Source organism: Bos indicus x Bos taurus, chromosome 20 (genome assembly GCF_003369695.1).
Source record: "Bos indicus x Bos taurus breed Angus x Brahman F1 hybrid chromosome 20, Bos_hybrid_MaternalHap_v2.0, whole genome shotgun sequence".
Classification (NCBI taxonomy): domain Eukaryota; kingdom Metazoa; phylum Chordata; class Mammalia; order Artiodactyla; family Bovidae; genus Bos; species Bos indicus x Bos taurus.
The window spans coordinates 22,195,957-22,210,467 of record NC_040095.1 but is presented as its reverse complement, the minus strand read 5'-3'; the positions used below and the strand labels follow the sequence as shown (position 1 = coordinate 22,210,467).

Sequence of the window (14,511 nt, the reverse complement as noted above, 5' to 3'; positions counted from 1 at the left end):
TAAAAATAGTATATAAGAAGCACTGAAAAACAGATTTGGGACAGATTGAATGTATTAAAAAATAATTAACAAAACTGTACCACCAAAACAATAGAAACCTGTGATCCAGTACAGAAGTGGGCAAAGAGCATGAGAAGAATTTTCACAGAAGAATTTCAAGGGGCTAACAAACATATGAAAATTTTTCAGGCAATCAAAAACTAAGAAAATGCTTATTTAAAAATATATATTATATATATATATCAGATTAATTTACAGAATTAATAGATTGTAATGAGACAGTTCAGTTCTTATAAGATATGCTTTACTATATATGTAAAGTGGTATAGCCTTTCTGGAAAAAAGTAACGTGACTTTTGAAAATATTTATAGTCATTAATCCAGTATATGTATTACTTTTTTTTTTTTTAAGAAAAAAAATTTAATCTGAAAAATGCCCAAGACTTACATATATGGCTGTTTCTCACAGTACTATGGTGAAGAACTTGGAACAACTTAAATATCCAGCAACTGAATGGTTAAGATATACCCATATTATGAATATCTCATGCAGCCATTAAAATTATGCTTTTGAAGACTATTGAATGGTATGAAATAAAATCCAGATTATACTATCTGTCATGCATGAACCCATTTTTTATATATAAAAGGTATTACAGGTGCTTAAATAAATGAGTAAAAATTTTAATTGTTTTTAACTGGTGGTATTACAGGTAACATTTTTATACTTTAAATACTTAGGGCTTTGAGGGTTATTGGGACTCTGTCACAGCTATTCGGCTCTTCCCTGTAGCTGAAGTAGCCACAGACAGCATGGGGCATGGCTGCGTTACTCCCAATACTTCTCATCTTATTATTTTTAAACAAATATAAAGTCATGACATAATTTGATCTGCAGCTTGCTTTTTAAATAAAAAATGTTTTCACTTTATATATCAAGAACATTTTCCTCAGTACAAAAATATATACTACTTTCTTATTACAGCCATGTAAGATTATATGGATATAACACAATGTATTTTGCTATTGCCATAATTAATGGACATTTGTGCTCAGATGCTCAGTCACTTCTGACTCTTTGTGGCCCCGTGTACTATAGCTCGCCAGGCTCCTGTTCATGGGATTTCCCAGGCAAGAATACTGGAGTGGGTTGCCATTTCCTACTTCAGGAGATCTTCCCAACCCAGGGGTTGAACCTGTGTCTCTGTGTCCCCTGAATTGGCAGGTGGATTCTTTACAACAGCTCTATTTTTTTTCTTTTTTTGCCTAATTAAATGCAATGGATTTTCTATTAACTTGAAATATTTCTGAAGGAAAGCATTCTAGAAAACAGGTTCTTTAGGTCATGGATATGTATGTTTAGTATCTTAAGAAATACTAGCAAAGTCTTCTAAAAATTTTAATTTTTTCACTCCCACCAGTAGTGTATATGAGAGCCTGTTTTCCTATCAGTATCAACCTATTTAATTTTTGTCAGTCAGATTATCCCACCCCCGCCAAAGACAAATAAAATAAGAGCTTTATTAATATAACATGTATTTTGTACTTCTCTTTTTATGTTTATTCACTATTGGTCTTTCTTAAGTCAGCTGCCTTTTTATCTTCTTTGCTTGTTTTACTACTGAGTTGCTAATATTTTTCTTACTGATATCATACTTACTTTGTATATAATGGGAATGGTATATACAGTATAATTATATTTATCATATAAGTCAAATACACATAATAAAGTTACAGTTTTGCCATAAATGAAACCATTCTGTACAAGTTAGAATTCTGTCATGTTATCTGCTATTTTTTCATCATATAGTACATTATAAATATTTTTCTTTGTCATTATGTATGGATCTCTGATCCTTTTCAAAGGCTTCATAGTGTCTGGGTGTACTTTTTTTTTTAACCTCCTTTTGATGTTCCTTTGGTTGATTTTTTTTTTTCATTATGCTAAGTAGTACTGTAATGAACATTCTCACACATATATCTTTATTATTTGTATCTTTATTTCCTTATGGTATATTCCTAGAAGTCTAGTTGAAAGATTGTGTACATTAAGAATAGTTGTTTCTAGCTCTTTCCATCATCTTTCCATGCTGCCATAATGATGTGCTTGAATGTCCTGGCTGATACTTTCAAGAGTATCAATAATGCTGAAAAGAGAGGCAAATGCCAGATGCTTATTAGGCCGTGCTCATCATCCAGGTTATTGTCAGGTTTCTAACTGTGATGATGAAGCATGGTTACATTGGTGAATTTGAAATCATCGATGATCACAGGGCTGGGAAAATTGTTGGGAACCTCACAGCCAGGCTAAACAAGGGAGGAGAGATCAGCCCCAGATTTGATGTCCACCTCAGAGATCTAGAAAAATGGCAGCATAACCTGCTTCTGTCCCATCAGCCTGGTTTCACTGTACTGACAATCCTACCTGGCATCATGGACCATAAAGAAGCAAGACAAAAACACACAGGAGGGAAAATACTTGGATTCTTTTTCTAGGGATGTAATACATACAAATAAAATGCCTCAGAGGATCAAAAAAAGTTGTTTTTAGATTTTTTTCTAGGAAAGTTGGACCAGATTATATACTCACCAAAAATGTCTGAAATAGGCCTTCATACTTAAGGATGGGGAATAGATGAGTTCTATAGTCCTTCCAATACTTGAAATCTTGACAGTGTTGGCATGTAGTATGTTTATACATAGATCTTAGGGTAGTTCATTTATTCAAAAGGTGCACTAACAAAATTTGGGTGATACATATATCTCTTGAGATTTAGTTCATTTATTGAATTATATTCATAGCAAGGAAAGGTTAAACCACATTCAAAATTACTGTATATTATAACAGCAGATCAGATCAGATCAGATCAGTCGCTCAGTCGTGTCCAACTCTTTGCGACCCCGTGAATCGCAGCACGCCAGGCCTCCCTGTCCATCACCAACTCCTGGAGTTCACTGAGACTCACGTCCATCGAGTCAGTGATGCCATCCAGCCATCTCATCCTCTGTCGTCCCCTTTTCCTCCTGCCCCCAATCCCTCCCAGCATCAGAGTCTTTTCCAATGAGTCAACTCTTCGCATGAGGTGGCCAAAGTACTGGAGTTTCAGCTTTAGCATCATTCCTTCCAAACAAATCCCAGGGCTGATCTCCTTCAGAACGGACTGGTTGGATCTCCTTCAGAATGGACTGGTTGGATCTCCTTGCAGGCCAAGGGACTCTCAAGAGTCTTCTCCAACACCACAGTTCAAAAGCATCAATTCTTCGGCGCTCAGCTTTCTTCACAGTCCAACTCTCACATCCATACATGACCACAGGAAAAACCATAGCCTTGACTAGACGAACCTTTGTTGGCAAAAATACTTCTCAAGTAGTTTATGTACACAACGCTCCTAAACAAGAATTTCTAATGAATTTTTTCATAGTGTGAAGAAACCAAAATTGTTTTTAGCATATGGCTTTAATTCTGTTAACATTCTTTTGTAGTTAATGCCTTTGTGTCCCCTTCCTTATAGTATAAAAGATGAAGAGGAACAGATGTGTCCTATTTGCTTGTTGGGCATGCTTGATGAAGAAAGTCTTACAGTGTGTGAAGACGGCTGCAGGAACAAGCTGCACCACCACTGCATGTCCATTTGTACGTGGCACCTTTTCTCCCTGTGCTTAGTCAGCACGGTTCCTCTAACAGCTAACTGTATGATGTAGGATTTTAACATGGCCTTTGGCGACACTGGTGAGGGGCGAAAAGAAGTACATACCTAGGCCCTGTGTGAACTTCTCAACAAATAAGACTTTAGATTTGTTAGGAGATGAGCTGTGTGAGCAAAGAAATGTTATAAAGTGTGACCCCTGGTAATGAAAGGCGTGCACAGAATTAGAAACAGTTCCGATCTGGTGGGTGCACCTGGAGGGAAGGGGATGGAAGAATGCCTGGGCAGGGCGTGCCAGAGAGGGTAACGTCAAAGCAAGGTTTGCATGATGTGACCAGATTATCAAGTGGGCAGGATGTTTTGGAAAACAGTAAATAAGATACTTGTTACATAACTAATAGCATTTGCAAAAATTACGAGCATCAGAATAATCTAGCCTACTGTGTTTTCCTTTTAGGTAAACATTATAGGTAAACGTCCTTTAGGTAAACGTTATATAAGTTTTGAGGCTCCTTCCATATATAAACCCTATACTAGCCATTATGAATAATTATTACATAAATAGTAAATGTTAAACATTTATGTTTTTGTAAGTTTTTTTCCCATAATTTTTCAGGGGCAGAAGAATGTAGAAGAAATAGAGAACCTTTAATATGTCCCCTTTGTAGGTCGAAGTGGAGATCCCACGATTTCTACAGGTAATAATTATGCGTTAATGATTTGGATATGTTTAATAAAGAATAAAAATGCTCTCACAGTGTCCTTTAAATCTGCTAATTCTTCTTAGCAATCTCTGTTCACTTTTCATTCAGCCACGAGTTGTCCAGCCCTGTGGATTCCCCTTCTCCCCTGCGAGCTCCACAGCAGCAGACCACCCAGCAGCATGCCTTGGCTGGGTCCCAGCGGAGGAATCAGGAGGGCAGTCTTACCCTTACTCATTACGGGACTCAGCAGATCCCTCCTTCTTACAAAGATTTAGCTGAGCCTTGGATTCAGGCAAGTAGTTCTTGTTCTTCATGCCTCAAAGAACCATTTGAGGCTAGTTAATGTAGTTGTCTCCCCAGTTTATAATTTAAGAAAGTACTTTTGCTTGCCTCCATCATGACTTGTATTCCACTGAAAATTTTAATTTGACCTTTGGTGTTAATACTTTGCTGGGGCTTCCCAGGTGGCTCATTGGTAAGAAATTCGCCTGCCGGTGTGGGAAATGCAGCTTCAGTCCCTGGGTGGGGACAATCCCTTGGAGAAGGAAGTGGCAACCCATTCCAGTATTCTCTCTTGCCTGGGGAAATCCCATGGACAGAGGAGCCTGACGGGCTACAGTCCATGGGGTCACAAAGAGTTGGACACGACTGAGCAACTAAGCATGCACGCACGCATGTATATTAATACTATGCCGCTTATAATAGAGCTGGAACTTTAAAAATTCTTTGCAGTCTCACCTCCCACCTCTAGACTAAGGGACATAAAAGTGAATATCCTTATTCAAGGATAGACACTAGAACCATTTAATACCAACTTGTTCCAGTGTTTAATCCCATTCCTGCCAAGAATTTGTTATTTTTCTCACTTGTTGCCATTTAAACTCCGTTTCTCCAATTGGTATTCTCATGGCATATGTCAGGTACTTAATACTTAATGAATGGAGGAATAAGAAAAAATATATGGCATTTACCTTGTATATTAGTCATTTTTATTTGTAAGAGTAGTTTCCATTCCTTTACCTTCTCTTCTGCTTAAATGCTTTCTCATCCTTAGTAGATCAGAATTTCAGTCGGTTGGTTGGATTCTAATGGTTTTCTTTGTTGTTATCTGCTTAGTCTATTATTTTTTAAAATGTATAATCCAAAACCAGACAATATCTCCAATAGATTATAGTGAAATAAAATGTTTTTGATAATCTGGTAAATTCTATTAAATTTGTAAGCAGACACAGGTTAACTCATTACGCTTATACATACAACAGTAGAATTTCTCTTTTTCTTTTTGTGACTGTTATAGTCCTGAAGCTTTAGAATTCTCTTTTCTTAGCATGTTAACAACCCAATAGGATTCTAATAAAATTTACAGACTTAATAAATATTTTATCTAATTCATTAATGGTATTTAACATAGCCCCTCACCTGCCCCTTCATGATTCCTCAAGAAAACTCTCAAGTTGATACTGAGTCTTGGATGCCATTTTTTCAAGGCAGAGGTCTAGTTTGTTTTGCTTAAGCTGTAGGTTGGACTAAGCTATATATTCTTGTTTTTTTAGGAGGACTATCATATAAGACATAAGACTCATGGTATGCTATTTAACAGTGCTGTGCTTAGTCGCTCAGTTCTGTCCAACTCTTTGCAACCCCAGGGACTGCAGTCCGCCAGGCTCCTACATCCATGGGGATTCTCCAGGCAAGAATACTGGAGTGGGTTCCCATGCCCTCCTCCAAGAAGTCTTCCCAACCCAGGGATCGAACCCAGGTCTCCCACACTGCAGGCAGATTCTTTACCATCTGAGACACCAGAGAAGCCCCATTTAACAGTGCTAGGCATACAATCAATTCACTAGATTCTAATTGATTTAAGTCTCCTTTACTATCATTCTAAAACAGAACACACAAAAACTGTCATTATTTGTTTCCCCCAAATCATGTTTATTCAGTCTCTAATAGTTAGAAATTTTTCATATAATGTTATCTTAGACATTGTTTACTTTTAGCTAACTGGTCCATAATGTCAAGACCATGCACCCCTTCTTTCAGGACTCTCTGGCTTTGCAGAAGTGGTAGTAATTACTATAATGATATACACTTCAATTATTATACGTATTTTTCATTATCCTTTGCTGATTTGAACACAGTTGTTGTTTTTTAGTCTTGTGGGTTTTTCCACTCTATTCATTGTATTTTTTTCTAATTAACCAAGTAAGAGAAATTCTGTTAACTTCTTAAACACCTTGCTCTAGTACCTTTCTTGATTTGGTCTTTTAAAATCTTGCTTCAGTTTTTTCTCTGCAAACTATGTTAACAAAAATAAAAATTTGGGGTTCTTCACAGATACATTTAGTTTAAGTACAGGAGCACAGAAATATATATATATCTATCTGATTACTTAATGGTGTTCACTCTTAGTTTTACTGGAGCTAATAAATGTTAAGGACTTTTGATAATTACTAGTTAAATTTGAGTAGGTTCTTATGGACACATTTGAAAATTTTATAGTATGGTGAAGATTTAAGAAATGTCCTATTTTCCTTTAGTAATCAAAAGTCATACTTAATTCAAAACACTTTAGTTTTTCTTCACATTGAATTCATTTTGTCTGTTTGACTATAGGTATTTGGAATGGAACTCGTTGGCTGCTTATTTTCTAGAAACTGGAATGTAAGAGAGATGGCTCTCAGACGTCTTTCCCACGACGTTAGTGGGGCTCTGCTGTTGGCAAATGGGGAGAGCACTGGAAATTCTGGGAGCAGTAGCGGAAGCGGTCCAAGTGCTGGAGCCACCAGTGGGTCTTCCCAGACCAGTATCTCAGGAGATGTGGTAGAGGCATGCTGCAACGTTTTGTCAATGGTCTGTGCTGACCCTGTCTACAAAGTGTACGTTGCTGCTTTAGTAAGTAGCTTTATTCTCTAACTGTACCTTTTTTGGGTTTGCGTTGGGTTGTTGGTTTGTTTTCTTTTTTTCCTTCTTGACAGCTTGCAGATATCATTTTTAAGATTCAGTAAAACTACATAATTTGATTTTGGAAAATCCAAATTTTGTTTTTATTTTATAATCCCAGGAAATTGCAATTTTCCATTTAGCATCTTCATCTAGATTCTACTTATTTTAATCTGGTCAAGTTTTCTTATATGCTCTTCTAAAGTAGCAATAGTTAGCTGTTCATATCTTTGTTTGCCTTACCTTATACACGACCAGATTGAAAATATTTTATGGGATAGCAAAGTAACCAAAGTTACCTTTGGTTTTATAAAAAATTTAGTATTAGACATTAAGAGCTGATTTTTAATAAACATTGTATGGAAATTCAGAAACCTTTTCACAAAAGAGGGCTCTGTAACATAAATTACTGAGTTGTTTTTCTAGTTTAATCTGTTAGAAGCTGTGTTTCATGTTGAGACAGAATGACAAGGAGGCTGTTCTGTAATTTTGTAAGCTAAAATTATGAGTATGTACATCTTTAGAACAGTTTCTCAGCCTCCACACTTACTGACATTGAGACAGGCATCTTATGCGTCGCAGGATGTTTAGCGACATTCCTGGTCTTTACCCACTACATGGCAGTGGCAACCCTCTCCTCTCCTTAGTCATAACCACCAGTAGTGTCTCCAAGCATTGCTCAGTGTCTCCTGAGGGTTAAAAATGCCCTCAGTTCAGAACCAGTGCTTCAGAATAATTCTTACCTGATCTTTTGAAAACTCATTCATCTCTCTGCTTCTATTCTTCCATGCGTGCTAAGTCACTTCAGTCTTGTCTGATTCTTTGTGACCGAATGGACTATAGCCCTCTAGGCTCCTCTGTCCATGGGATTCTCCAGACAAGAACACTGGAGTGGGTTGCCATGCCCTCCGCCAGGGGATCTTCCCCACCCAGGGATGGAACCAGAGTCTCTTCTGTCTCCTGCGTTGGCAGGCCGGTTCTCTGCCACTAGCGCCACCTGGAAACTTCCACTCTTACTCTTTTTCTAATCCATCCTCTAACAACTATGCCTGTAAAATCTTCTTTTTGAATAGCAGTATGGCGTAGGGTTATGAACATTAGTTTGGAGTCAAAATGGAGTGAACTCATAATTTACCATCCCAACTGGAATACTTGAATAATTTGCTAGTTAAACTGGGACTAGCCTAGGCTGTCTGGTCAAAATCAGAGAGAACTTGATTCAAATTCCCATTCTCCAGTGTGCTGGCAGTGTAACTTTAGGACTCTTAAATTTTAGCTTCCTCACCTATAAAATAATGAAAATATTTATCTCTCAGGTTTGAAATAGAAACCTCTAACCATAATGTCTAGTGCATTGTAGCAAAGTTGAATATAGTGGCCATCATTGTTCCTTAAATGCCACTTTATTCCCCAGCTCAGAAACCTTTAGAGGTTTCTGTTTCTTCAACAGCATTTCCTAAAGCATATTCTGTGGAAGTCTGGATGGGTTATGAGAAGTTCCCTGAAGAAAGAGTCTGTGTTCAGTTAAAATTGGTAAGCACAGAGTCACATGAGGTTAAATGGGTCTATTCACTGAAAGGCTTCTAGGAAGCTTTATAAGTTAATATACATTAGGAATCTAATCATAGCATAAGATGCATTATCTCCCAGACTTATCTTACCATGGTCTGTTTTTCATGTTAGCATCTTGAGAGACCCAGCATCCTACAGAATACTATAGAATAAAGACCAGCATACTGTAGAATAAAGATTACTTCTTTCTTCTTATTGTTTTCCAGCATAGAGCTTCAGACATACTGAACTGTTTGGTATACCGCTTTACCATCCAGTTGTTTATTACCAAGTTCAGATGGTGCCCCAGTGCACTTGTGAGCTCCTAGAGTAGAGGGGCTCTGAATGATACTGTCTTCCGATTCCTCTACGGTTACTTAGTGTGCCAGACACCGTGGGGGCAGGTGTGGTTCCTGCCCTTAGAGCTCTCCTTTCCCTCTCCCCCTTCCTCTTGCCCTTCTTTGTTTTCTCTTCTCCTCTCTCCCCATATATAATTTTTTGCTGAACCATTTGAAAGTTGTGTGTAGGCATCATGACATTTCACTTCCAATACTCTAGCATGTATCTCTAATTATCTCCTAAGAACAGATACATTATTCTGTATAACCACAATGCAGTCAGCAAGCTCTGAAAATTTAGCATTAATAACAATATTATTATGTACTATAAAGTCCATATTCAAATATCCCCAGCTGTCCCAACTGTGTCCTTTACAGCTAAAACCACAGACTTTACTCAGATTTCATCGGGTTTTCCATTAATGTCTTTTTTCTCTTCTAGGATCCAATCCACAGTCTCACGTGTCACTTAGTTATCATGCCCCTTAACCTCTCCCATCTGGGACAGTCCCTCAGTCTTCCCTTGTCTTTTGTAGACCTTGACACTTTTGAAGTGTATTGGCCAGTTATTTTGAAGAATGTCACTCAGTTTGGTTTTATCCGGTATTTTCTCATGATCACACTATGCATTTTTTGTAAGAACACCAGAGGTGATGTGCCCTTCTCAGTGCTTCAGTATCGGGGGTGCATCACATTGGTGTGTCTTATGGTTGGTGATGCCATCATCCTTCATCACTGGCTTGCGGGGATATCTACTGGGTGCTGTAAATTCACTCTTAGTAAGGGTCTTGGGGCAGATACTTTGAGACTATGTGAAAACTCTGTTTCTAGCCACAGAGTTATCTTGCCTACAGCAATCATTACTGTAGTATCCTAATGATTAGCTTCTATTTCCCATATTCCTTCTGTATTATTTAATTGTAACTCTTTTATGAAAAAGATCTGTCTTTTCTCATTTATATATTTATTCAGTTTTTTATTTCTGTCACCATAGACTTATGGGTATTTATTTTATTCTTTGGGTTATATTTCAGTACTGTCATCATTTACTTTGTTGCCCAAATTATTCCAGCTTTAGCCATTAGAGGCTCTTTCAGATTGGCTCCTTTTCTCATTTTCTTTTTAAAATAACTATTTTGAAATTAATTCAGACATTTAAAAATTACAAAAAATAGTTGAGAGTTCCCTATTTATTCAGTCTTTTATTTGTATCAACTCATGGATTCTTATTTATGGGTCATAATCTATTCCTATCATTGTTTTATTTCTCAAAGTGTCTCAGACTAGGCCATTGTCTCTGATGCTTTTTAAGTGTAGTTAAACTGACCTTCAGTCTTTTTCCCCCAGAAAACGTTGAGAGCCATGCTAGTATATACTCCTTGCCATAGTCTGGCAGAAAGAATCAAACTGCAGAGACTTCTCCGGCCAGTTGTAGACACCATCCTAGTCAAGTGTGCAGACGTCAATAGGTAAGGCCCTATAAATGAACCGATTCAAACCCGCTTGTCCTAAAAGCCTAGCACGGAGCCTCACACCTGCTGAGTGTAGGATACATGCTTATTAAATGAGGTCTGGAATATTGTTTTCTAATGTGAGATTTGAAATTACCATGTAACGTTTAAAGCTCTTAAGGAGTAGAAAGAAGAACTAATGGCAGGTGAAAAACAGGATAACAAACTGCATGGACCTCCACATTATTGTGATTCTTTTATTTTAAAGTAATATGCTTAAAACTGAAATCCAGTTGATAAGAATAGCTGATATATGAGGTATAATCTCATTTTAGAGAATGAATTACACAGGATAGGAACCAATAAAATTATTACACATGGTTTGTATTATCAGGACCAAAAAAAAAGATTTAAAAAAAACTTCATACTTTTGTGATGGAATTTTACTCTATGACACTTTATGTCAAATAACAATAATTCTATATATCCCTGCAATATCCTTAAAAATCAGCAAGGGACAGAACAGCCCTAATTGGAGGTATAAAATACAAAGTAGAGAAATGAGGTATGGTGATAAAGGAACATGACGAGCTATGCTTTTATTAGACTACTGGTTCCTTCTCTCTCTCTCTCCTTTTTTCCCCTTTCCATAAAGTGGGAGGAAAAGACCATTTTTCATACAAAAAGCATAACCCAGTCAACACATTGGGCAGTTCTAATCTCTTCATGTCCCAGCAGATCCCAGGTGGTTAGGAGCACTGAGTCCCTGAGTTTGCCCCTGCAGTTACCTCCTTTGGGAGCTCTTCCAGGCCAACTTTGTCTTCCTCCCTAAATCACACAGACGTAAATCTCTACAGACATAGTCTGTAGAGGGTCTCACAATTTCAGCACTTAACTTTGACTTGTTTGTCATCTTTTCAAGTCTTGTCTTTCACCTCCATTGTCTCTCTGCACAAGACTACACACTGTAAGAATTAGAGGTTTTCTTGTTGCTTAGAGAGAACACTATAAATATCTGAGAAAAATTAACATATTTGTAAAATGCCTAGAAAAGTAATTTCATTTCTTAATATCATATTGGTTTGGGGTTTTGCTTTTTTTTCCCCTGAGAATTTCAGTGCTTTTATAGCAATTGTTGTGTTGTCCACTCTGAAATTCTAAAGTCAGGTTGTTTGGTCACTTGAATGATGGAACATTATAAGAAATATGGTAAAGAGATTTTATGATATTTAGAAGTCACTCTGGCTATATAAAAAGAATATAAAGTTTTAGATGGGAAGATTTTGTTTTTAATTTAACAATTCTTAGTGGAAATCCAGAAATCCAGAAATCAAAATATTGGAATCTTCTTTCTTATTTTAACAATATATGATAATGAAAATAAGCCTTTTATATGGTTTGATATTTAAATTAATACTTGTGTAAGAACCAGTAGTGAAGATTCTGTGTTTAACATAGAGAATAAGGTAAAATTTAAGAAATTAGAGCTAATAATAAATATTATGACTGATAGTGACATCAATGATGCAATTTTAGTGATAGTCCTGAAAAACATTTTGTCCCACCTTTTCACATGGCGTTACATTACTACTCTCCTTTTAATATGTATTTTATCCAAGACTCAAGTCTGATGTTGCTTCCTTTCATTTTTAGTCGCACAAGTCAGCTGTCTATATCAACGCTATTGGAATTGTGCAAAGGCCAAGCAGGAGAGTTGGCAGTTGGCAGAGAAATACTTAAAGCTGGTAACAACTTTTCACTTAAAATTAATATAGCATATTTTATCATTTTCCTTAGACAGTCTAATCTCATCTCTAATATGGCCGTTGCAGGATTTTGAAGTAATTTTATAAATTGACTTGGTCAGCCAACATTTAAAATAGGAATTAATCTGAAAGATAAATTCTTAAAATTAATATAATTTAGAATATTTTTATTAAATGTAACTTGATCATATTTTTAGGTTTTAATATCACTATTTTTCAGTTATTTTTGCTTTCCTTTTTGTAGGATCCATTGGTATTGGTGGTGTTGATTATGTCTTAAATTGTATTCTTGGAAACCAAACTGAATCAAACAACTGGCAAGAACTCCTGGGCCGGCTCTGTCTCATAGATAGACTGCTGTTGGAATTTCCTGCTGAATTTTACCCTCATATTGTCAGTACTGATATTTCACAAGCTGAGCCTGTTGAAGTCAGGTAATTTTTCTTCTGAAAATGTGTTTCTTTTCCTCTTCTTACCTAACCCATCCCACGCCCACCATTACCTATCCAAGAAGGACACATTTTAGATTAATGAGACTCAGAAACTTCAGAGCACATACAGGTTACCAGTACTCAAATATTTGATTGACAAACACCTAAAGTCTAGGCTATTTAAAATAAAATATATAGATCTTTTATACTGAAGCAGTTTTTTTTTTTTTAATGTAAAAGCTGTAAAGTAGTACCCTTTTATTTCTATACACTTTGCAGTAATTTTAATTTGTTTCATAATTGAATGTGCTTTTTCTTTCAGGTATAAGAAGCTGCTGTCCCTCCTGACCTTTGCTTTGCAGTCCATTGATAATTCCCACTCAATGGTTGGTAAACTCTCCCGAAGGATATATTTGAGTTCTGCAAGAATGGTTACTGCAGTACCCCATGTATTTTCAAAACTGTTAGAAATGCTGAACGTTTCTAGTTCCACTCATTTTACCAGGATGCGGCGTCGTTTGATGGCTATTGCAGATGAGGTGGAAATTGCTGAGGCCATTCAGCTGGGCGTAGAAGACACTTTGGATGGTCGACATGACTGCTTTTTGCAGGCATCTGCCCCTAACAGCTATCCAGAAGCCATGGACAATAGTTCCTTTGAACGCATGGACCATTTAGAGAAAACTGGAAAAGGACTGTGTGCTACAAAATTGAGTGCCAGTTCAGAGGACATTTCTGACCGACTGGCCAGCATTTCAGTAGGACTTCCTAATTCAACAACAATGGAGCAACCAAAGCCAATGGTTCAAACAAAGGGCAGACCCCACAGTCAGTGTCTGAACGCGTCTCCTGCATCTCCTCATTCCCAGTTAATGTTCCCAGCCTTGTCAACCCCTTCTTCATCAACCCCATCTGTACCATCTGGCACTGGGACAGATCTCTCTAAGCAGAGACCTCAGGGGTTTGTTCCCTGCAAAATGCCTTCTGCATCTCCTCAAACACAGCGTAAGTTTTCTCTACAGTTCCAAAGAAACTGTTCTGAAAACAAAGACTCAGATAAACTTTCCCCAATCTTCACTCAGTCAAGACCCCTACCCTCTAGTAATATACACAGGCCAAAGCCATCTCGACCTACCCCAAGTAATACAAGTAAACAGGGAGATGCCTCAAAAAACAGCATGACACTTGATTTGAACAGTAGGTCCAAATGTGATGACAGCTTTGGCAGTAGCAGCAATAGCAGTAATGCTGTTATACCCAGTGACGAGACAGTGTTCACCCCAGTAGAAGAGAAATGCAGATTAGATGTCAATACAGAGCTCAACTCCAGTATTGAGGACCTTCTTGAAGCATCTATGCCTTCAAGTGACACAACAGTAACTTTTAAGTCAGAAGTTGCTGTGCTCTCTCCTGAAAAAGATGAAAATGATGATACCTACAAAGATGATGTGAATCATAATCAAAAGTGCAAAGAAAAGATGGAAGCTGAAGAAGAAGAAGCTTTAGCGATTGCCATGGCAATGTCAGCATCTCAGGATGCCCTCCCCGTAGTTCCTCAACTTCAGGTTGAAAATGGAGAAGATATCATCATTATTCAACAAGATGTAAGTATGGAGTCTTTTAAGTGGTTAGAGTTTCCTTGGACCATGCAATAAAATAAATCTAGTTCAGAAATATGGCTTC

The 14,511-nt window shown here is 37.2% G+C and overlaps 1 protein-coding gene, 1 long non-coding RNA gene and 1 pseudogene across 3 annotated transcripts in view; 2 read left to right on the top strand and 1 right to left on the bottom strand.

Annotated features, from left to right (window-relative positions):
* The window catches only part of LOC113879248, a 66,752-nt gene that overhangs the window by 26,155 nt on the left and 26,086 nt on the right, over positions 1–14,511 (bottom strand). The window lies entirely within an intron of this gene.
* The window catches only part of MAP3K1 (mitogen-activated protein kinase kinase kinase 1), a 76,282-nt gene that overhangs the window by 53,813 nt on the left and 7,958 nt on the right, over positions 1–14,511 (top strand). For both annotated transcript variants that reach the window (XM_027520559.1, XM_027520560.1), the window contains exons 7-14: positions 3,513–3,634; positions 4,264–4,345; positions 4,460–4,643; positions 6,965–7,243; positions 10,528–10,649; positions 12,285–12,376; positions 12,642–12,831; positions 13,151–14,432. In XM_027520559.1, coding sequence (XP_027376360.1) covers positions 3,513–3,634; positions 4,264–4,345; positions 4,460–4,643; positions 6,965–7,243; positions 10,528–10,649; positions 12,285–12,376; positions 12,642–12,831; positions 13,151–14,432 — 2,353 coding nt within the window. The remainder of the gene's footprint in view (positions 1–3,512; positions 3,635–4,263; positions 4,346–4,459; positions 4,644–6,964; positions 7,244–10,527; positions 10,650–12,284; positions 12,377–12,641; positions 12,832–13,150; positions 14,433–14,511) is intronic.
* Positions 1,203–2,531, top strand: LOC113879247 (annotated as a pseudogene).